This window comes from Thermobia domestica, chromosome 5, assembly GCF_964235325.1.
Source record: "Thermobia domestica chromosome 5, izTheDome1.hap1.1, whole genome shotgun sequence".
NCBI lineage: Eukaryota > Metazoa > Arthropoda > Insecta > Zygentoma > Lepismatidae > Thermobia > Thermobia domestica.
Genome location: NC_137458.1, coordinates 18,526,270 through 18,550,160, shown reverse-complemented (window position 1 = coordinate 18,550,160; position 23,891 = coordinate 18,526,270). Strand labels below are relative to the sequence as shown.

Genomic DNA, 23,891 nt, shown 5'->3' with positions numbered 1-23,891 from the left:
GAAGAAGGTAGTGCACAGAGGAAAGAAGCGACCTATTGAATGTAGCGAGCATGGACAACAGGGAAGGTAAGTAGATTTGTAGCGATTTTCTTGCTATTGTAAAATGGAACAGTAACTAACTAGGACAATTCTTTCGAGAAGTAATCGTGTTGTACGCAATACTTCCACAGTAGCATGAGGCGATTATTAGTTACGCATATTGCGAACATAAAGATATAAAGCATGTTTTTTTAAAAAAAAGAAGACGAGGTGGGGTGAAGTGACTAACATATTTTGGGGTGATGTGAATATTCCTGTTAATCACTCCATATATTATTAATCATTAATCATTACATGTATACAATATGGACCAAAGAACATATTTACAACTAACTATTTCTTATCTGTCCTCCAAACCACAGACTCGTATAGGAGAAACCTGGGTTCAAGACCTATTGGGAACTCAAATATTGTGCTCTTTCTTGTAAGATCAAATAACTCAATGTTCTCGAGACGGTACTTCGGACACGATCTCCGGTTGGTATATCTATTTGCTTCTTAAGCATTTCTACAATAGCTTATGTACCTGTACATCATGTAGGTGTTCTTCCTTAGTTGTATACTCATTATTTAGCAGTTTATATCTTCACGTGTGAGGTGAAGTGAATAATTTACCTTGTATGATTCATTTGTTTATGTGTACGTTACTTCAGACACGATATGAACCATACTTTATTTTCAGAATGTAGAAAGTCTATTTATATATAATTGTCAATCAGCTGCGCTACCATTTCTGTGTAAGATTTTTTTTCACTTTCATCCTTACTATGTTCACTTCCCCCCAAATTACTCTATACCTCAATTAATACACAACGTTTCCACAGTTGCCAAATTTAAAAAATCCGTAAATTCCCTTCTCTTAAGTAAAGATAAGGATACTGGTAGCTCATGAGTCATCTTCGTTTTACCAGATTATTAATAACCCACATATGAACACACAACCAATAGGTAACCTATGCTAATTTGTATAGCTTATATATTCATAGTTCTGGTACCGCTACATGATATATGCATTTTAAGTTTCTCCATGTTATTTTGTTTCCTATATTGTATGTTATTTTCAATTTTTGTTTTTGAAGTGTTTAACTACTTTTTTACTTCAGCGGTATAATCTTTTTTTATGTGGTTCAATACTTTTCTTTTGTAATTATTAATATTTTCTATATACTGGTGTTTTTTTTTTAAAAAAAAAAAAAAAAAGAAGAATGTATGCACGTGGTTAAGTGCTCGGAGAAGGCTGCAGAGCCTTAACTTCGCCACGTAAAAGAAGTCATAAATAAATAAATAAAATAAATAATCCATAACATAATGAAAAACCTGAAAATTTACTGACTTCTAGGACGTTCCCCCTTCTCAAGCGAAATATGAAAAAATGCTACTGATTCAGACAGATACTCGCATGGAATACTCTATTAATTTTGATTCAAGATTCTCTTCTTGTAATATTGACCAATATCTAGAAAAATCTGTACTTGTAAGAAAGATGCCTACAATGGGGGGGGGGGAATTATAATGAAAATGCATCATTGAAATTGTGGCGAGGGGGCGAAAAGCGATATATTTAAATCAGTTACTGAAAATTATAAATAAATGTACAGTATTTAGTTTATATATATATATATATATATATATATATATATATATATATATATATATATATATATATATAGATAGATAGATAGATAGATAGATATATAAGCGCAGTACTTTTAATCAAGACCCTAGCATTAAGAGGATAATAGAGATAGAAAGTATTGATAAAGGTTTAAGGTGTTTCGGGGTAAACACGCGTCAAACAAGTTTAAGGGATGCGTAATAGATTTCGGAGATACGCGATTACTTATCAGGTCTATCGAAACAAAACAAGTAACTTCCTAAAGTAAAATGCATACAGAAATGACAATTATCAATCTGTTTCAGGATACTACTATAATCACTCCAGTATATCATGTCGTCTGGTGCTTCTGTCTGCGTTGACATTTTCAATGATAATGTATGGAGCATTTCAGTGCACGCTGACTTCTTATATAGCAGTACGAGTTACAGATCCGCCATTTCATTCGCTGGAAGAGATGTTGGACAAGAAGACTTATCAGCCATTGGTTGAAAGGGATTCCAATACTCAGAACTTGATGCAGGTAAGATAACTTCCATATCCTGTTAATATTTATGCCTATTAGTTTCAGTTAATAACATTGAATCATCGATCGGATAATGTTTATTCAACGTTGTGTTGTAGTTATTTTATGGTACTCATGCTTCTGTTTTACATTATACGGAGTGATGGAGTACTTGCGTAAATCCTCTCCACACCGCATTCCTAGTTGTATTCTCTTTTCCAATATACAGGGTGTTACCAAAATGTGTAACAATATTATGGAAACAGATTCGTCACATCAAAATAAGAAACAAGTTCATATAGACCTGTGCTCAAAAGTGGGTAGTTTCGGAGTTATAGATTATCTAAAACGTGAAACAAGTGAAGTTTAAAAGTTCATAGCTCCACTACTATGAGACCTATCGTAGTCGGGTGAAGACATCACGGAGGAACTGCTATGTGAACTATCCAAATATCTATGTTTAAGAATAATCCAGCTCAACAATTTTAAGAGTTATGTGGAGAGTGATTGAGTGTTTCCAAACAGACTCTAAAAATGATTATGCAACTATCGAAGGTTATGAAAGATGGATATTTGGATAGTTCACATACTAGTGTCTAAGTGGTGTCTTAACGCTACTACGATGGGCCCTATAGTAGTGGAACTATAGACATTTAGAGTTCATTTTTTTTTCACGTTTACGGCATCCTATAACTACGAAACTACAAGGTGTGATTGAAAAGTACCGGAACTTTTCCCGCCGCGCGGATCCCTGGCGTTCGAAAAATGTGAGGGGTGGGGGAAAATGTGCGCGGGACCTTCCTCTTTCAAGCGGAACTTGGCCCAGTGCGCTGCGAGCAGCGGTTGAGAAAGCTTCGCTGTCCGCGCGAACGTCGTTTTGGTCGCCGGTGACGTTTTTTGAGCGCCGAAAATGGAGTCAAAGAATGACCTACGCTACGCCATCAAGTTTTGTGTCAAACTAAAAAAGACGTTCACCGAGACCCAGGACTTGCTCAAGGAAGCCTTTGGGGAAGATGTGATGTCCCGTACTCGGATCTTTGAGTGGCACAAGGCCTTCAGGGAAGGCCGGGAGGACGCCGATGACGAACCACGCTCTGGGAGGCCGTCGATGTCGAAAACCGATGAAAACGTCGACCGAGTTCGCGAATACCTGAACCTGGACCGTCGGAAAACCCTCCGGGAGATCAGCGAAGAACTTAATTTGACATACTATGTAGTGCAAAAAATTGTGACTGAAGAATTGAACATGCGGAAGGTGTGCGCCAAACTGGTCCCCAAGGTGTTGACCGAGGAGCAAAAAGAACTGCGAGTAAAAATGAGTCGTGAAGTGCTGGATTGTGTGGAAGCCGACAAAGAGTTATTAGACAGTGTGATCAGTGGTGATGAAAAATGGTGCTACGAGTACGACCCCTCGGTGAACGTCTTTTTTAGTTTGACACAAAAATCTTTGACTCCATTTTCGGCGCTCAAAAAACGTCACCGACGACCAAAACGACGTTCGCGCAGACAGCGATGCTTTCTCAACCGCTGCTCGCAGCGCACTGGGCCAAGTTCCGCTTGAAAGAGGAAGGTCCCGCCCACATTTCCCCCACCCCTCACATTTTTCGAACGCCAGGGATCCGCGCGGCGGGAAAAGTTCCGGTACTTTTCAATCACACCCTGTATGCTCTTCCGACCACGGGTTCATATGAACTTGTTTTTCTTATTTTGATGTGAGGAATCAATTCCCAAAAAAATTGTGACAATTTTTGTAACACCCTGTAGTTCCCTAAGGGAAAACCCAAACAAACAAACAAACAAACAAAACGGAGTTAAGATTGAAATTCTAGTCTATCCCGTGAAAATTCGGTATGCTAACCACCAGAACACAGCAATAACGGGTAAAAGAAGCTCATTTTATTGTCACCTCATTCTTTCATCCTGCCTGATTCTTTGATGATTTCAAGTAATGTGTATGTGCCTGTTAGGAACATCTGTGTCATTGTTTGGATTATCGCCGTTAAAAGAACAAACCACAATAGATACAATATTCTAGTTAACAGCATATATTTTTCATATGAGCCTATATAATACACAAATGAGTAATCTATTCCAACAGAGGAAAGCTCCTAATTACACTAGTCAACAAGATTTTGGCACAGAAATGAAAATACCTGATTGTAATAGAACTTTTCATGTAGAATTCGAATATGCAATCAGTTTTTCTCCATCACCCTCATTTTTTTCCGTGACAGAGGGATTTTCGGGAAATTTCCCTTTTCTAAAAAAGCATTTTCATACCTGTAGCTCGGGTACCCTTAGGTATATAAACAAAAAATTGTATTGTAATGATTTATACTTGATTTATACTTAGTAAGCCCTCTAAGTTTCATAAGAATCGCATTATTCTTTCTAGAGAAATAAGCATATTTATATAAAAATATGTTATATATATTGTTCATTTTACCATATTCATTAGTGCAGATAAAATCACATATAACTTCCACGAAAATTACAATATAAGCACGGTTTATATTTCATTGGACTTCCAATAAAACATATTTTCAATGATGTGTACACGATGTCACTATTTTTGTATGAGGGAATTTCTAGAGGGATTTTGTGGGAAATTCCCTCCAAAAAGTAGTTTATAAGAATTTTTTGTCTCAACTTGCTATTTGTATATAGTGATACAGAAACAGGAACTGCGCTAAAACATACTTTTATGCCTACTTAATAAATAATGTTAATTTCATGTGAATCGCATTATTCTGTCTAGAGATATAAACTATTGTGTCTATTTATAGGTAATAAAGAATATACTATGCAAGACTTTTACCAAACACAAAAACCTAACCTTGACGTTTTTAACAGTAAAGTTGTGTATTTTTTAACCAACCCTTGTATTCTCAAAGGGAATTCTTGGAACTGATGCCTAGCCAGTCAAAATTCGCAGAAGAGCGGATCCATGGAATTTTTCTACTCAGAAGGTGCCTCTCTCCTTTAGACATTTCAGCACCTCTCGCCGAACCGTATTTGGGAAGGTATTTGATCGTTCCCTCACCCACACCTACGCAAAGTTGAATTCCTAAGCTAAAAAACAGCAGTGGACCATACGTCATAATGTCTATTTTTACTAATAATTATTAATTATTTACGTTACTATGTCTTTCAATATGATTGATGTACTCTCAATCAACTGATAATTAATTACTTCTTACTAACGAGGTAGTTACATAAAAACTAAATGTTTTGTGGGAACTATTTTTTTATTTCAATAATATATTTAGGAGCCTCCATTGTGTAAGTCAAGAGAGAAGCAATGAAAGGGCGGTGAGTGGATTCATGGCTACGATAGTGATTAGAACCTATCACGACTCACTCCGACATTTACGTACAGTAATAATGTCAAAAACCTTAACGCAATTCCTGTATGCATTTTGTTAGTGATGTTTCAACTGAAAAAGTACTTTAGAAGAAAATTTTAACATAAATCTACATACAAGTTAATTGGCAACCAAATCCATGTAAAGATGTAGCAGAGTAACCCGTACTAACGAAAATAGAACCATCATGCAGGAGGAGTGAACATCCTAATAAACAGTGGTAATAACTCGTCATCAGTGAACAGTGTTCATGCCTATGTTATCAATTGTTCGACTTTCGTAACCGAAAATACGCGCGCGGAAATATCAATATTCGGTCGTCGCGTAATACGGGGCCACATCATTACAATTTGAAAGTATCTTAGTGCTTATAAAATGTAAAGTGCCACAATATGTGAAAAGTTTAAAATATAGGTATCAAATACATATATTGTGTGAATTAATTGATATGCAAGTGATATGCAACACTGCTTCCAAAAGAGGTTTTCGAGGATGCAAAAGTGTGTACAGTGTAATGGTGAATACTTTTAAAAAATGTAAGTGTTAAATTGATTTAAATTAAATTGAATTGATTTAAGTATGTAAGTTATTTCACATCTCAAAACTTTCGTAGTGACCCTCGAGGTGCAGCAATTATCTTTTAGAGAATGATGACTATTGCTGCTAGTAGGGACATGAATCTTGAAGATGTGGTGTGTTATGAACTTTGTTCTTATCCTCCTGCGTTATTTGAATCTCAGAGTGTGATGAGGAAAGCTAACAAGTCTCAGCTTATGCAATACTGAAATATACCAAAAAAAAAAAAAAAAAAAAAAAAGGTACACATGGAAGAACCTGAAGACATTCAGTTTACAAACTAGCATGCATTAGCTGATGGATCTCTCCTATATCGCCTTTCATGGCCTAGCAATGAATCATATGACAACATTGTAGCTTCTTATGCAGATTTCAGCCTGAAAATATATGGGAAAGATAAATTGTTTTGGATGGTTATAGTGATTCTCCAACTATCAAGGATATGACTCACAGAAGACGTTGCATCAATACCAGTAAGGATATTAATTTCAATCCTCACATAAACTTTGTTGGCAAGAAAGAACTATTCTTAGGTATTGCAAAGAACAAACAGGCAATGATCTACCTAATAACTGAAAAGTTACATGATCGTGGATGTACTGTGCACAATGCAATTGGAGATGCTGATATTGATATAATCCGTGCTGTAGTCTCATCATCTGAAAAAGCAAATACAACAGTCGTTGGGAAAGATACTAACTTGCTTATTCTGCTTCTGTATCATGCAAATAATACAGATTTCAAGTCATACTATTACAGTGATATAAGAAGGCGACAATCTCCCAATCCTGTGTGTGATAATCTCCTCATTAATTCATAATTGGGTCATGATATATGGAAGTTTGTGGTATTTGTGCATGCTTTCACAGGCTGTAACACAACATCCCGAATTTTTTCAAGTGACAAGTTCTCAGTGTTTAACAAGCTACTCAGGAATAGTGACCTCTGTTCAGTCGCAAGCGTATTTTGTTCTGACTCTTTGTCAACAGTCTGAAATTGAGGCTGCTGGAAGAAAAGTAAATCTTCTGTTATATGACTGCAGGCCATTGGAATACACAAATGTACTACGCTATCGAATGTTTTTTTGAGAAGGTAGTTGCAGCTACATCATTTGTTACACCCAAACGTTTACAATCTACTGATTCGTCTACAAAGTACCATAGCTTTCGTATATACTTTCAAATAAGAATCTGGAAATCTACAAAAGTGGAAATGACGCCTGAAGAGTGGGGTTGATATATAAAGAACAATTCCTATCATCCCATACTTTGTGATATCCTACCAGCTCCAGAGCATCTACATAACATGATACGCTATTCTTGTACGAGTAAATGCGCAACTTTTCGATGCGGATGAAGTTTTACTTCATGCATAAAAAAGGATAAGCACAAACCAATTTTACGATTTTTTTTAAGATGAAGAACCGTATTGTTAACATTCTCACACATACAGAATACAGTGAAGTGGCAATAGCATTGTTAATTTATTAATCTTAAATGATTTAATAAATAAATAAAAATACGTTGATCGTAAATCAATAGATTTTTAACACCAAACGGTGTAAGATAGGAGAAAAGTGTTGTTATTAAGCTACTGAACGGGACGTTAAACTCAAAATCAACTCAACAAAAACTTTAGCATTTATATATAGCTTTTATTTTAAAAAAAAGTTTCATGTAAATCTGATTGCAGAGACCCGAGATACAGACAATTATTTAAAGTGTGTATGTAAGAAATTATGATTTTTTAAAAATTAAATTTCATTTTTCACAAGAAACTGTACGAGATACGATATCAATGCTCATAATAAAAAAAAATATAGTACGTAAAAGGACCTTTAATTTAAAACAAAACTCGTCAAAATCGGGTGAGAGGATCCTGAGATACAGAAAAAAAACTGCATGTTCTTTTCTGCACAAGGTTTTTAACCATGGTCCGCTATTTTGAAAACCGTTTTTGGGGGTGTTCCAGTGATCCGATTTTATTGCATTTTGAACTGTAATTTAGTAATGATTCGTGAATCAAAAACTGTTTAAAAAACTTATATTGCGATTTTGCCCAGGTTGAGGGTATAACTGCTCTAGATTTCCTGGACTATACAAGCGGTGGTCGAAGTGAGACGGTATGCTGTGGTATGCCATACCGCCTCTGGTTTTTCAGTGATCAAGACATACCGTCAATAGACACTAGATGCTAAATACCTTTAATAAATCCAGTGTTATACGCAATAATTGACGAATAGCTGTGCACGTAAAACGATTTTATTTCTTATGTAGAAATAATTTCTAAGTTAACAACACCTACATTTTCCTATCTTTGGTCTTTAAAATGAGGTGCCTTCAAAAAAGCTCATCTAGTTTATATTTTGATGTGCCATATTGAATTGTTTCTATCTTATACGTATATGTGTCTTCTTGTCTTAATCCATATAAATGTCGTTAGGGATGCGCACGAGACAAGATTTGAGGCTGTCTCGACTCGAAAATGTGCTGTAAAAGTTATGTCTCGACTCGAAAAATCTATATTTTTCTATTGGAAGAGCTGTGTCTCGACTCGAATTTTGTCAGGAAAATTCTGTCTCGTCTCGACTCGTGCGCATCCTTAAATGTCGTGTTTTAAGCATGGGCGGATTTAGAGGTTTCTGATATGGGGGATGGATCTGGAGATTTGGAGTACCACTCAGTCGGGTGGAGGGTCCGGAGTTTTCCCGCAGGAAATTGTTAATATAAAAACAAGTTTTTTGAACATTTTCGTGCATAATTCTCTATAATAACATGAGGGGATATTTTTTTTTTCAGAAGGTTGTTGGCGGAGGATCAAAGTTTTCCATACTCCCCGTAACTAAAGAGAAGTTCTTAAATGCTTTTCAGGCTAATATGTAAATAGAAATGTAATTTTTTAGGCAAAATACCCTCACTGTATTTCAACATTTAGATAGCCGGAATGTCGGATCAAAATCGTCAATGAAACATACCGCCTCTGCTTTTTTCCACTTAGAACATTGTCTAAAAGACATTTCGAACTGGCCGAAGTATGACGATTATAACACAGAGCTGCAAAAATAAAACAATGCTAATAGTGCAGGGGCATACGTAAATATAACGAAGTCCGTGATATCTTGAATGAAGGATTATCTGATTGGTGGCGATGGATAGGTAATGAGCTATAAATCGTGTACTACCGGGTGTTTTGTCTCAAAGTGTGGCCGAGCCAGTGTATCACGTCATACTTCTAAGATGGCCGCTAACGCAGACATCGATATATTTTTAGCGCTACAGAGACCAAAGTTCTCAACCGATTTTCATGGCAAGCAGCTCATTTTATTTCTTCTGGTTGCTGCATATGCTTTTTGCATAGATATTTACCAAATAAATAGTTTCACTACTTCAAAAATTAACAAAACTATCAAAACTGAGGTAAAATTAAATCGCTTTTCTAACTTCAATGGGCATACCCACTAAACTAGCGAATGGGTTTTAATAAGTGTCTCTCATTTTACTCTATGGCTATTATTTATACATATTGAATAAATATTTGACAAATAGGTAATTATATTTATTTACAAATTTAATAAAAGTCGGCAAAATGACATAAAATTGAGTCTTTTTTGAAAGGTATGTAGTCAAATATCGACAATGAAAATAGTGTGACGTATAAAATGTTAACAAATCATTATGCCGTTAAATACCTTTAAATTAAACAAAAGTTTCCGATTATAGCAAGGATGTTATAAAATAGAGGATCTGTCCTTACAACAAAATCTTGAAGCCATACGTCATAGTTTCTCCACCTCTACTCTGCACACTCCACCCAATAAGATCGCAATGTTTTGAGCCAACAATTATGGCGGAAAACGAAAGTAGCCAATAAGACGATAGCGGAAACGAGAGTAGAAAATCAGACGTGGCTATGCTCGGTTGTTTTTTGGCTTCATTGATTTAATAGGATGAAGATACATAAGTACATATCCTCTATTATATAACATCCTTGGGTTATAGGGAAATTTATTCTCGTATTGTAGTGGACCACTTCCTTATTACTGTTAAAAAAGATACGCATTCAATTAAAAAAAATAAAAGTTAGTAAACATGCTGGGCTGCGAAAGCAAAACAAATAGTAAAATACTTCAAATACACAAATAAACCCTTTTTATTATTACAGAAATGTTTAGAAAGGAAAGTAATAATAGAAATCGGACTTATGAATCATTATCTGAATCCGACAGTTGAATTTGATCATCATTTTCACAGTTGTCACAATGCTTTTCCTCTGCTTCACATTTGCTCAGTTGTTCTGTACATCTAAGTATTTGAACACGGCATTTGTAATTGACACAATTGAAAGCACATCATCCTTTGACACAATCGCAACGCACAAATTTTAATATAGCTTCTGGAGAGCATGGCACATGACTCATGGTAAGAAAATACTCATTTCCCCTCCTTTCCTATCTAAACATAGATGGTTAGGGAGATTCGGTTGTCGAAGATTAGCCCATCGTCACTCCATCACTTGGTAGTGAGTTCTTAAGATGTGTTGGTGTAAAACTGGCTTTGTTGGCGGCAAAGTTTCACGTTGGACATGTTTCCCGGTAAACAGCCACCACCGGAGTTTACCAATATCTGAAAATTCTTTACCTTGTAAATATGGGTGACAAATATCTATCTATCATTTTTTCATTTTTACATGTAAAACTTTCTGGGCAGTTTAATCTATCAAATGCCTCTAGAACGTTTTCTGTGGAAGATTCAAAACCTTTCTAGAAAGATTGTTCCCTCTGTTCTTGAAGTAATCTGCTGTGTCACATGCAGGTAGAGAATGAAATCCTAATAATGCCTTAACTTTCTTGTGATTTAGGCAAGTGTAAATATGATAAGTTCTATTGACCTTCTATTAGCTCCAATTTCGGTTACAAACACAGGGCCTGGTGGAAGCAACCGTAACTACCACAATAACAGGATAAACACATCTGTCTCTGTTGAATATATGTGGAGAGTAGAATCACGGGCCGATACATGTAAACAATGTAAAATAATTTTTGTATCAGCTTCCTCCTGACTACTTGCAAGTTCGTAACATCATCTCTAATCGAAGACTTTGCCTCGTTCCTCCAACTAGCAACTAAAGTTCGGTTTTAAACAAGATGAAATGCCGTTTTGTTCTATAGGAACAGATGAAGTTCTCGAACAAGCAACCAGAGCAATGAAATACCTAGAGATGTGGTAAACGAAAACCGACTCTAACACGTTTTTTCTTAGCTTCGCCTCAACTTTCTAGGATATCCATAGAAACTATGAAAACAGATCAAAACACCATCATTTTATAGCATGCAAAGCGTCTCGCCAACAGAAAGATGCCTAAAAGATGTATGACTGTTTTGACAATGACAAAGCCCGTAACATTTTTGAGGGAAAGGAACTAATTATTACCTCATCAAAGTTGTTTTTCCAGGACTTGTCCAGAACAACACAATAACAATGTCTGAAAAAGGACTTCAACTGTACAACGTTTTCTAACAAGAAATGGTTGAATCAGATAAATGTAGTATGTGCGCACCAATGGAAAACGATATCTTCAATTATGTAGTAAAGCCCGCAGAGTTGTATTGACGAAATTGTCGGATACTGTATTGCAGTTAAAGGCAGGTCGTTCTCTGTTCATTACTTCACTAATTGTTTGGAGGAGTTGTCCCTACATCGATCTGTAGAAGTGTCTGAGTGATTATGAGTTCTCAGTTGTTCCCTGACCAATGTTTAATTTAGACGGATTCATGATTTTACCTTACAACAAGAGCAATTCGATGAAAATGTTTGAACGACATATATCACCATTTTCTGGCAATACAAATCAAAAAACTTCATCTATATACAATGGACCAGCAACTCACTCAAAACAAACGACTCCCATACAACACACTATGGCAGTCATTTATGGCATGACAGAAGTACAATGTATGCAAAATGATTCAAGTGTAACTTTCAATTGAGTTAATCAAGGAGATGGATCGGTATCTAACGAAATATGACGAACACTCTTAGTTTTTTTTAAAAAAAACTTGCACCGAACATTCACTGAAGAACTCAATGAGGAAGAAAAGGTCTATTCAAACAACGTCTGTTCAATATAAAATGACGGACTCCACAGATACAAAGAAAGAAACCTTGAGGTCTTTACTGTCTCATCAGAAAACTAAGGATGAGTTAACAGCTTACCCCGCTCATAAAGTATTATTGCATGCACAGAAAATAAAGCAAAATATAGCTGGTAGTTGGACGAACGAGGCATAGTCTTCGGTTAGAGATGATGTTACGAACTTGCAAGTAGTCAGAAGGGAGCTAATACAAAAATTATTTTACGCTGTTTACATGTATCGGCCCGTGATTCTACTTTCCACATATATTCAACAGTATCAGATGTGTTTATGCTGTTATTGTGGTGGCTACAGTTGCTTCCACCAGGCCCTGTGTTTGTGACCGGAATTGGAGCTAATATGAGGTCAATAGAACTTATCGTATTTAGGCTTGCCTAAATCACAAGCAAGTTAAGGCATTATTAGGACTTCATTCTCTATCTGGGTGTGACACAGCAGATTACTTCAAGAAAAGAGGGAAACAATCTTTCTAGAAAAGTTTTAAATCTTCCGCACAAAACGTTCTAGAGGCATTTGATAGATTAAACTGCCCAGAAAGTTTTACATGTGAAAATGAAAAATTCATAGAAAGATATATATTTGTCACGCATATTTACAAGGTAAAGAATTTTCAGATATTGGTAAACTCCGGTGGTGGCTGTTTACCGGGAAACATGTCCAACGTGAAACTTTGCCGCCAACAAAGCCAGTTTTACACCAACACATCTTAAGAACTCACTACCAAGTGATGGAGTGGCGATGGGCTAATCTTCGACAACCGAATCTCCCTAACCATCTATGTTTAGATAGGAAAGGAGGGGAAATGAGTATTTTCTTACCATGAGTCATGTGCCATGCTCTCCAGAAGCTATATTAAAATTTGTGCGTTGCGATTGTGTCAAAGGACGATGTGCTTTCAATTGTGTCAATTACAAATGCCGTGTTCAAATACTTAGATGTACAGAACAACTGAGCAAATGTGAAGCAGAGGAAAAGCATTGTGACAACTGTGAAAATGACGATCAAATTCAACTGTCGGATTCAGATAATGACTCATAAGTCGAATTTCTATTATTACTTTCCTTTCTAAACAATTCTGTAATAATAAGGATTTATTTGTGTATTTGAAGTATTTTACTATTTGTTTTGCTTTTGCAGCCCAGCATGTTTACTAACTTTTATTTTTGTTTAATTGAATGCGTATCTTTTTTTAACAGTAATAAGGAAGTGGTCCACTACAATACGAGAATAAATTTCCCTATAACCCAAGGATGTTATATAATAGAGGATATGCACTTATGTATCTTCATCCTATTAAATCAATGAAGCCAAAAAACAACCGAGCATAGCCACGTCTGATTTTCTACTCTCGTTTCCGCTATTATGTTATTGGCTACTTTCGTTTCCGCCATAATTGTTGGCTCAAAACATTGCGATCTTATTGGGTGGAGTGTGCAGAGTAGAGGTGGAGAAACTATGACGTATGGTTTCAAGATTTTGTTGTAAGGACAGATCCTCTATTTTATAACATCCTTGCTATAATCGGAAACTTTTGTTTAATTTAAAGGTATTTATCGGCATAATGATTTGTTAATATTTTATACCTCACACCATTTTCATTGTCGATATTTGACTACATATCTTTCAAAAAGACTCAATTTTATATCATTTTGCCGACTTTTATTAAATTTGTAAATAAATATAATTATCTATTTGTCAAATATTTATTCAATATGTATAAATAATAGCCACAGAGAAAAATGAGACAGTTATTAAAACCTATTCGCTAGTTTAGCGGGTATGTCCATTGAAGTTAGAAAAAGCGGTTTAATTTTGATAGTTCTCTTAATTGTTGAAGTAGTGAAACTATTTATTTGGCAAGTATCTATGCAAAAAGTATATGCAGCAACCAGGAGAAATAAAATGAGCCACTTCCTATGAAAATCGGTTGAGAACTTTAGTCTGTGTAGCGCTAAAAAGATACTGATGTCGGCGTTAGCGGCCATCTTAGAAGTATGAGGTGATACACCGGTTCGGCCACACTTTGAGACAAAGCACCCAGTAGTACACGATTCTATAGCTCATTGTCTATCCATCACCACCAATCAGATAATTGCTTCATTCAAAATCCCACGGAATTACATACGCCCCTCAACTATAAGCTGTTTCGTTTTAGTTAATTGATTCGTATGTGTTGGGGTGCGCTGAATCCAGGAATGACAACCGTTTTATCCTGGGACGTCTGGTTTTCGAACAAACGTGTGGTCATTGTTCAACAAAAATATGAACACAAATATGCGATTTATAGAAACAACATTAACAGCGTAACACAATTTAATGTACAGAAACACGCACACACGTGAAGACAAAAAAGTAATACCACTCTCAATCAGATTGCTTGTGAAATCATCTTTCCTTTAAAGGTCAAACTTAGTTTGGGGCTTGTCCTTTTGTAAATGGCTGCCGCAAGATCCCTAAACAACATCCAGCCGTAGTCTATCATCGTAACACTCCAGTTCCCCTGATACCGTCGTTCCATTTCTTTGATATCTTGATAGATCTTTCTTTGATCCCCCTGCTCTTCACTCACTGCTCCCACATTGTCAGGAAAGTAGTCAGGTGGGAGCTGAGAAAATGGACTTTTAAGCTCATGGAGCAACCAAGCTTTCGGAACGTGTGCAACATTTTTTCCACAATTTCCTTGTACTGTGGGTCCTTTCGGTTTTCCAAAAACTTTTTGTTGACCACAGTAAAGGCAACCCAAACCTTTTTTTGAGTTGGAGTCGTTGAACTGAAGTCTTTGTCGGATATGAGTTTTCTAATATCAGGGCCAACAAAAACCCTCTCTTTCAGTTTTGCCTCCGATAGACTTGGAAACTTGGATAACAAGTACTTGAAGCATTCGCTACCTTTGGAAACTGCCTTAACAAACTGCTTCATTAGGCCTAATTTTATATGTAACGGTGGTAATAAAACCTTTTCCGGGGCACCAATGTTTTCCTGATGACATTCTTTTCACCAACAACTAGATTTCTTGGTGGCCAATGTTTTACCTTCCAGTGATTTTCGCGGTCTCAACTATCCCATAAACAGAGGAAACAAGGGTATTTGGTGTATCCAGCCTACTGTCCCAGCACGATACACAATACTTTTAAATCCCCGCATACCAATCAGTTGTGGTTTTGATAGCCCACTTTCGTGAGTACCAAGGCCAAGTTCTCATACGCCTCCTTCAAGCACACCGAATAAGAAACAGGAATAGACGCATAACGGCTACCATTCAATTTTCTTTTCGTGTGATGCATTTGCAATTTAGCGATTTCCAGCTACCTGTTTGACCACGTTACATTTCGATTGTGCAAAAACTTGACGTCCCAGGAAGAAACGGGGGTCATTTTCGACTTCGACTTCCGGAAGCGTAAAAAGCAGCTTAACTTATGCAAACAGCTTTTTGGTTGCAGGCCTGTGTAATCGGAATGGAGCGAACTGATTATGTAAGAAAGGGGGAAACGAGATAGCTGTGATGGAATAAAGCTCGTGTTATCAGAATACTTTTACTTATAAAGACTAGAGCAGTGAATCTTAAAAGCCAAGAGAACGATTTATATGCCAATAACCGCTATCTTCCCCAACATTAGGTTTGCTCTCTTGTGTATGGTTTAGTGTTAATACTAGTAAACCGAGAATTTCAGAGCACCCAGTTGACAATAACTGGAAGTGTAGGGTATGTAAATTCACAGCAATAATAATTGGGTATCGCAATAATAAATAAAGTCAAAAGAGACAAACATCTTGTTCTATGGCAACACCACAGCACTCTTATTTGCTAACAGCGATTAAAGGGAACGTGCAGCGCCATCTTTAAACACCATCAAGTTTGTCTCACGCTTTAGTGGAATTGTTTTTGAGAAATTTACTTCAGTTAACTGAATTATACGCTGGCTGACAACATAAGTTAGTTAAACATCACTCTTCCTTCGTAAATCAAGAGATTTTACCCGCCAAGTGGTTCCCATATTCTAAATCTGCACCCAATTAAATACGTAGCAAGACATTTACTGTAACGCATAAACTTGTGAAATATTCATTTATGTACCTTTGTGTTATTGGCTAACAAGTACGATAGCAATTATTATTTTTTCATGTTTTTCTTCCCCGCTGTAGGCACTAACTATATTAAAGAATAACAACTTATTCCATACGTTAGAAGAAGCCATGGAGAAAGCTTGTGCAGAGAATTATGCCTTTATCAACAATTATGAAGTGATGATTATGTTAATGCATACAGCGCCCTGTCAGTTGATGGCAATCGGGAAAAGTTACACTGAAACACAAAAAGCATTTCCAGTTAAAAAGCGATTTCTCTATAAAAATCTAATTGATAATTTGTAAGTATCTATTACGTTACTATACTAATGTTTACGATGATAAATATGATTGAATTGATAATATAATCAGTGGGAGGAGAAACTCAAACGAAAACGCCTATATAATAAAAAGTACGGGCCACCACACTAAACTTTGTCGCGCCAAATCCTTTTTAAAAAATCATGTTCTGCTGCAATTATTAATGAAACATTTTATTGTGAAATCATTTAACATAAATACATAAATCAGTTAACACTTTGATGGGATCTCCAGTACTCGATTGGAACGATTTGTTTACGGCCTGAATTTAACCGAGAATTGGGCTTTTAAAATATTAACTAGCCATGAAGGGACTCATCTGAGTACATATTACAGAGCTCTGCTGTAGTACATCTCTCTTTATGGCGAAACATTTTAAAATTAGTCTTTAACCATTGATTCAATATTTTGCTGACAGTAGTTTCAATGGATAACTGCTGACAAGGTACATTCGTGAAGTGGCCCTTCGGGATTCATGTAAAATTGATTCAAATGCAAAATTCTCCGCGTCCTATATGTATTATATTAATTTTAGCGGATCATACTGGTAATTTGCATATTTATGGACCTTCATATATCCGGAATTCAATTATACACTACTAGAACCCACGGACACAAAATTGCTTTTACTTTCTTTAGGTGTAACTGAACATGAATATGGGCATATGCAAAACAAATTGAATCAAGTACTGCTTCTCTGTCACGTGTAACCCACCCGGTCACATGTAATCCGCCATATTGGATTCAAGTTTCGGTTTTACAAATGGGAATAGCTGCAAGTAGTACATCAAATTCACGTACAATTTTCTCGGAAACTCACTGGTGTAGTAAGTTTTACCGTATTTTGTACCGTTTGCAAAATATTGCATATTAAATGTCAGGCACTTCACGAATATTGAATCAAAAAGAAAAGTGTGCAGGCCCCTGTGTGTATACGTAATCTTTTACGTGATTTATCGTTGACGAAATAATCTCTGAACGTACATACATACAGACACAGACGTCAATACGGAAATGATAGGTATTCACCCGAATCTGGCCATATCTGATTTACATTTGGGATTTTGATCGTAATACAATACTTCCTTCTTATAGTATAACATGGAAGTAATAACAATCACTCACAGAAATGTTATAAGATTATGGCACCAATGTTGTAAAGAGTTCTTTTTTATATACCTACAGTATTTTTCCAGTTAGAAATTGTTTTGGTTTGTCAACATCAAAAACGTAAGCGTAACTGATCTTACTCTGCAATGTCTATTCGCGAAGTGCTTGGACTGGTTTAACATGCAGTACCTGCCAAACGGTACAAGCTACGGTAAAACTCACTACACTAATGAATTTCCAAGAAAACTGTACATGAATTTGATGTATCATTTGCACCTATTTCCATTTGAAAAATCGAAAGTTGAATCCAATATGGTGGATCCAAGACGGCGGCCAGGGTGAGTAACATACGTCAGAGAAGCAGTACTTGGTTCAATTTGTTTTGCATATGCCCACATTCATGTCCAGTTACATCTTTAAAAAAAATGTGCCCGAGTGTTATAGTAGTGTATGATTGAATTCCGGATATATCAAGTCCCATAAATATGCAAATTACCAGTATTGGCCTCTAAAATTAGTAAAATGCACATTGGGCCGAGGAGAATTTTGCATTTGAATCAATTTTACACGAATCCCGAGCGGACACTTTGCGAATGTACGGTACCTTATGAGTGTCACACGCTCTAACAATTTGTAAAGGATCGTGACCATCATTAATTGCTTCACAAAGAAGTTTGTATTCTTATTGTCGAAGTGATGAGTGACTGAAGCAATTGTATGTTTCTTTCACAAGAAAAACTAAATTTCTGTTGAATTGATTGAGCAGCAGCAGCAGTTGAAAGTGCCAGCTGCAAAGAATGGCACATGCAAGTTACAAGTACTACTGAAGCGAGGTATTCCTTGAGTTTCTTGATCACGCCACCATTTACCTCTACCGTAACAGACGCGTTGTCAGTCCTTATACCAATTAGGTTATTCGGTTTCAATCTTTTGTTTTTAAAGTTACTTCTACGGCCGCAACAATACCACCAGCTTCACATACTGGAAGTTCTACTGTTGACAAATAAGTGGACACTATTTCTCCACGTATATAACAATTCCCAAGAGTTTTGACACACTCACGTCCGTTGATTCATGAAGCAAAAGGCTATAGTAGCCGTTATTAATGTATCTCAGTAAGTCATTTTCAAAGTGAGGAGCTACCGTAATATGTTTGACATCACATTAACACACTTTGCCCTGTGTAACTTGATATTTATTGCCGCAGAAGTATCACTAAAATATTTACATAAATCTGTTAAATGATCCACAGCTAGAAGTATGCGAACAAACGAAGTGCCCCTTCACTAGCAACTGACTTCTCTGATGATTTTACAATAGAATCCAGGGAACGGTATATTGAAAAAACTTGCATGGTATCACGTTTTTTGTCTCCAGTATGCATCGTACCTCTTAGCCTTTATGTCCCAATTGCGAAACCTACATTCGACTTTTGTTAGATCTGAAGGAATTTCAAGGATTCAATCCCTGAATTCATTTTCCACTAGCCATAGTCTTCGAAACCTCTGTTGGTACTGAGGCATTTTTTTTTAAATTTACATATAAAAAAAATCCGCAAATCCAAAATGTATAAAGTTAAAGCAGATGTTTACAACCATTATTCAGACGCATAATTATTATTTACAATTCTCAAGATTTTAAGTAAACACATACAAAACTACATTCTCACTCATACCACACCCGAAAGAAACTGACTATTAAGGTGTAACAAGCTGTTTACATACTATCAGTAAGCACAGAACGAAGAATCACATGACTTCATTATTGTGTTCGAAATTTTACAGGCAATTAGATTCACATTTAATTTTCATTTTTAAGTGGTTAAGCAACATAATGAATTCTTTGAAATCATGAACTAAAATTTATAATTAGATCTCTTTTTTTTCTTTAATAATCTAAAACAATCTCCGTGGCTTGAAGAACCGAACAGTTATCAAATTTGTATTAGGAAACTCTGTTGCAATGAAATACTAAATTAAAATAATTTTAAAAAAAGTAGCAAATGGGGCCGATACAGGACCGACATTAAAATTCTTTCTGAGTTCACAAGTATTGTTATTGTTAAGTAGCTGTAAATGTGTGGGACGGGGAAAGAGTAATAATAATAATAAAAACACGAGGATTTGTTGTATAATGAAACATCCTCTGTCTTGAAAAATCTTCATTTTTCTTTCTTTCAGTCTAACGTTCCCGTTAGGATAAGGGAAGCGGTTCTTGAGGGATCAATTAATACGATCGCATATAATGACAGACAGACTTATTTTTTAAGTTTATTTTATTTTCAAAAAAATATATAATTAATTTAACAGCTAATTAAAAAAAGGCCAAAAATGGCAAAAGACTTTCATAAAATAAGCTATTTAAGATTATAAGCATTTCGTAGATTTGTATGGCCAAATGACCATTCAAATATACTAGATTTACCCTAAAATAGGCCAAGTTGTTATCACTGATTGTAAACACCTTTTTATAGTTTTGTGAACCCTATTAAGTGGAATATCATTATAACATTCAAACTAAACATTGAACACAATATTTTCCTGTATTTCATTAGTACCTGTACTCTGCATATCCTCAGTGCATCCACTAATAAGCTTCATAGATACATTGTGCTATAAATGTGAAATCGGCATTGATCACTTTATTGTATTTATCAGTAACTACTACTTTAAAATTATCGATACAGATAAACAAAAGTATATGTCTTTATGCGACAATTTTGAATTTGGAAACTAGTTCTTTATTCTTTAAACTTGTACTTCAATTACAGGAAATTGCTTTAAGAAGTCCTTTTTTCACTCTCAATAAATGTATAACATTCCTTACAAGTAAATTTCAAATTTTCCCTGATACAGCCCCTGTCATCTTTTTTAAAATTATCTAAACACATGAGCAAAATATATAATCGTTGATAAATGGTGAAAGATGATACTTTTGGATTTACAGAATGAGGTTACGTTTTAAAATCTATGCTTCGAACTACATGAAATTGCTTGAAACTAGATACAAATTTGAAAAAAATCGGTCATACAGGGGCTGAGAAGAAGTTTGTAGCGGTCACCGGCTTTTATTAAAATAATAACAATATTTCCGGCCAGGCCGGTGAAAAACTGGCCAGTTGGCAATCCTCCACCGCTAGTACTTTCATACTAGATCTAGTTCCATTTATAATATTTTAGTGTTCTTGTACGTTCACCAACAAATCTAATACTTTTCTCCTCTTCTTCTTTTTTTTCTCATAAATACATTTGGGACAAAAAAAAAGAGGAATCTCATGAAAATTTGGCAACGTACGAAAATTCCACTGTCCCGGGTAACTTTTTTCTGCCTTCTTTTAAACAGTGGTATTTACAACAACGGAAGTGGGGTCCGGTCGCCTCCTCCAACTAATAAATGACTACAGTAAACAATACTACGTGATCCGTTTAAACAGTAGGCTATTAGACAATTAAGACTCGATTTCCTCAATAAGCCCATTTTATGATATTTCTTGTTTCCTCCCGACATCCTCTATATTTGTCATACTTCTGTTACTTTAGTGTTTTCACGGTGACTTCTAATACTAACAGGGATTCCGCCAGGAGTTTTAGTTTGGGGGGTGTAAACTCAAAATTGGGAGGTTTTAAGTGGTAGGCACGGTTTGTATCGAATTTTGACTGTAAGAAATTTTAAGTTGGGTTTTTTTTTAAGAATGTGAGTGAAGACTATTCCACTCACAGGGGAGAAAGAGCTGCCGAAAACCTTCTAATAAGATATTAATATCGTAAAATGTCATATATAGGGAAACGGGAGTAGATAACATTTTAGTACCTTTCCCCAGATCTAGTACTTTATTCTGTGTAGGTTAGTACGAAATATTTTTACTGGGTGGTCCAGGGATGTTATAAAATAGAGGATCTGCCCATACAACAAGATCGTGAAGCCGTACGTCACAGTTTCGCCACACCTACTCTGCCCGCTCCGCGCCATTAAGATTGCAATATTTCGAGCCAATAATCATGGCGGAAACAAGAGTAGCCAATCAGACGTGCCGGCTCAGATGATTCTCAGTTGTTTTTTGGCTTCATTGAGTTCATAGTATGAATATACGTATGGGCAGATCCTCTATTTTATAACATCCTTGGGGTGATCACACTGTTTTATTGTTAATTATTTACAACAATGTAAAAATGACTTCGTTATCTGCAATTATTACTTTGCTCATGAACAGTACATGGGGTAGAAAGTATAAATATAGCTCATTTTGTAGTTCCATTTGTATGAATAATAACACTTCAATTTTTAAATTGTTTCAGACTGGATCTCATGGCGGAAGCTGGAATATTTGCTCGACTTAAGAAGAAATGGATTCAAGTGAAGTCAACGAAGACTTCACGTGCTGATGTGGGTGTAGTGCGATTGGACCAAGTACTTTTCGCTCATGCTATTTTACTATGCGGTGTACTTTTATCCGTATTAATTCTTGGCCTGGAAATATTAGTCAATAAGTTGAAGCAGCGACAAAAATATGGACGTAAACGCAACAGAAAGAATTCGTCTGTGATAATATTCGGTCAGCGCATGCCACCACGTAGAAAGCATTTCTCTATGGACAATGATGTTAGTATCATGCTTATGGAATAGTATTCAGTCCTTTTCGGAAGTGAAAACTTTGGAAGTACAATTCTTCACACAATATGATCTTGTAATGATTACACTCGTAACAAGTTTCCAAACAACTACCATGCAGTGTTTGTAGGTTTCCTTTAAAAAATTCCCTCGACTGACACAAAATTTTCCATTTTCTCATCAAATTTTTCGAGTTTGTTGAAAGTCCAATCCCTATGATAGAAGTTATGTAACGAAATTAATTTACTATAGCTATATTAAAGGGAATGTCAACCATATTTGTTTTATTTATTTCCTTTTTGCGTCAACTGTTTTTTTTTTTTTTTTTTTACTTTCTCCTTCACTTTTTCTAACCAAAAAATACACACAAATACATCCAGTCAACAATTGGTTTAAATCATGATATTTTGAAGAAACACACCCACAAGAATCATAGACAAATTATTGCTATTGTTTCGTATATTTTTCTAAGAACAACAAAAAATTTAAGCATTTATATTGGCCAATCAGTTAGCACAAGAGTTTCCCTGGTTTTCTCACGTTTTATCGAAAAATACCATTTTTCCCTTTTTGATAAATTTACCCCGAAATTTCCCTAGATTAGGGAAATTTCCCTCAAACTACGAACACTGCTACCATGTCGCTTTCAGCCAACGACCCTAATAGAAAAATAATAAACATTTGTGCCTTATCTAGCGTCAAAATTAATAACTACGAAATCCATGAAATAATTCATAATCCATGAGACGTGGACCACGTGATTAACGTTAGGGATGCGCACGAGTCGAGTCGAGTCGAGATTTAAGCCTGTCTCGACTCGTCTCGAGAAAATGTTGTCTCGACTCGAAAATATGTTACTGTCTCGACTCGACAGTCTCTGTCTCGACTCGACTTGAATTCGAGTCGAGACAAAATATACGAGTTAAAATATAAGCACACATCAGCCAGATCATTATGATTACCTACCTAATTTTCAGTATGTCGACCTCTGGCACGGATAACAACAGCGACGAGTTTTGGCATTCACGCAATGATCCTTGGAAGCTCACTGGAGAGAGTTGACACCACATATGCACACACAGGTCACCTAATTCCCGTCAATTCCGGGGAGAGGGCGATGCGCCCTGACGTCACGTTCAATCACATCCCAGATGTGTTCGATTGGGTTCAGATCCGGCAAGTTGGGGGACCAGCACATCACTTGGAACTCGATCCTGCGATCCTCGAACCACTCCATCACACTCCTGGCCTTGTCACATGGTGCATTATCTTGTCGAAAAATGCCACTACCGTTAGGAAACATGGTCGTCATGAAGGGGTTTACGTAGTCTGCAAACAAGTGTGCGATACGCCTCGGCCGTTACGGTGCCTTGCTCGAGCTCCACTAAACACATGGATGCTTACGTAAATGTTCCCCAGATAATAATTAAGCCGCAGCCAGTTTGTTTCCGTCCCGCAGTACAGGTGTCAAGGAGCTGTTCCGTTGGAATACGACGGATTCGCACACTCCCATCGTCATGATGAAGAACTTATTAG

At 36.2% G+C, this 23,891-nt stretch overlaps 1 protein-coding gene across 2 annotated transcripts; it reads left to right on the top strand.

Annotated features, from left to right (window-relative positions):
• LOC145684595 (uncharacterized) lies at window positions 1-22,623 on the top strand. Of its 2 annotated transcripts, XM_081756988.1 has the most exons (3): window positions 1-66; window positions 1,960-2,177; window positions 22,043-22,623. In XM_081756988.1, the coding sequence occupies exons 1-3, from the start codon at window positions 51-53 to the stop codon at window positions 22,082-22,084; spliced, it is 276 nt and encodes a 91-aa protein (XP_081613114.1). In that variant the 5' UTR covers window positions 1-50; the 3' UTR covers window positions 22,085-22,623. The 2 variants fall into 2 exon arrangements, with proteins under 2 accessions (XP_081613114.1, XP_081613113.1); XM_081756987.1 differs by lacking the exons at window positions 1-66; window positions 1,960-2,177 and adding an exon at window positions 16,334-16,618.
• The last annotated feature ends 1,268 nt before the right edge of the window (window positions 22,624-23,891 follow it).

Coding starts and splice junctions, on each gene's coding strand:
- LOC145684595 (XM_081756987.1), top strand. CDS start 16,446: ATGGAGAAAGCTTGTGCAGAGAATTATGCCTTTATCAACAATTATGAA. Junction 16,619..22,042: donor AAAAATCTAATTGATAATTT/GTAAGTATCTAT, acceptor AAATTGTTTCAG/ACTGGATCTCATGGCGGAAG.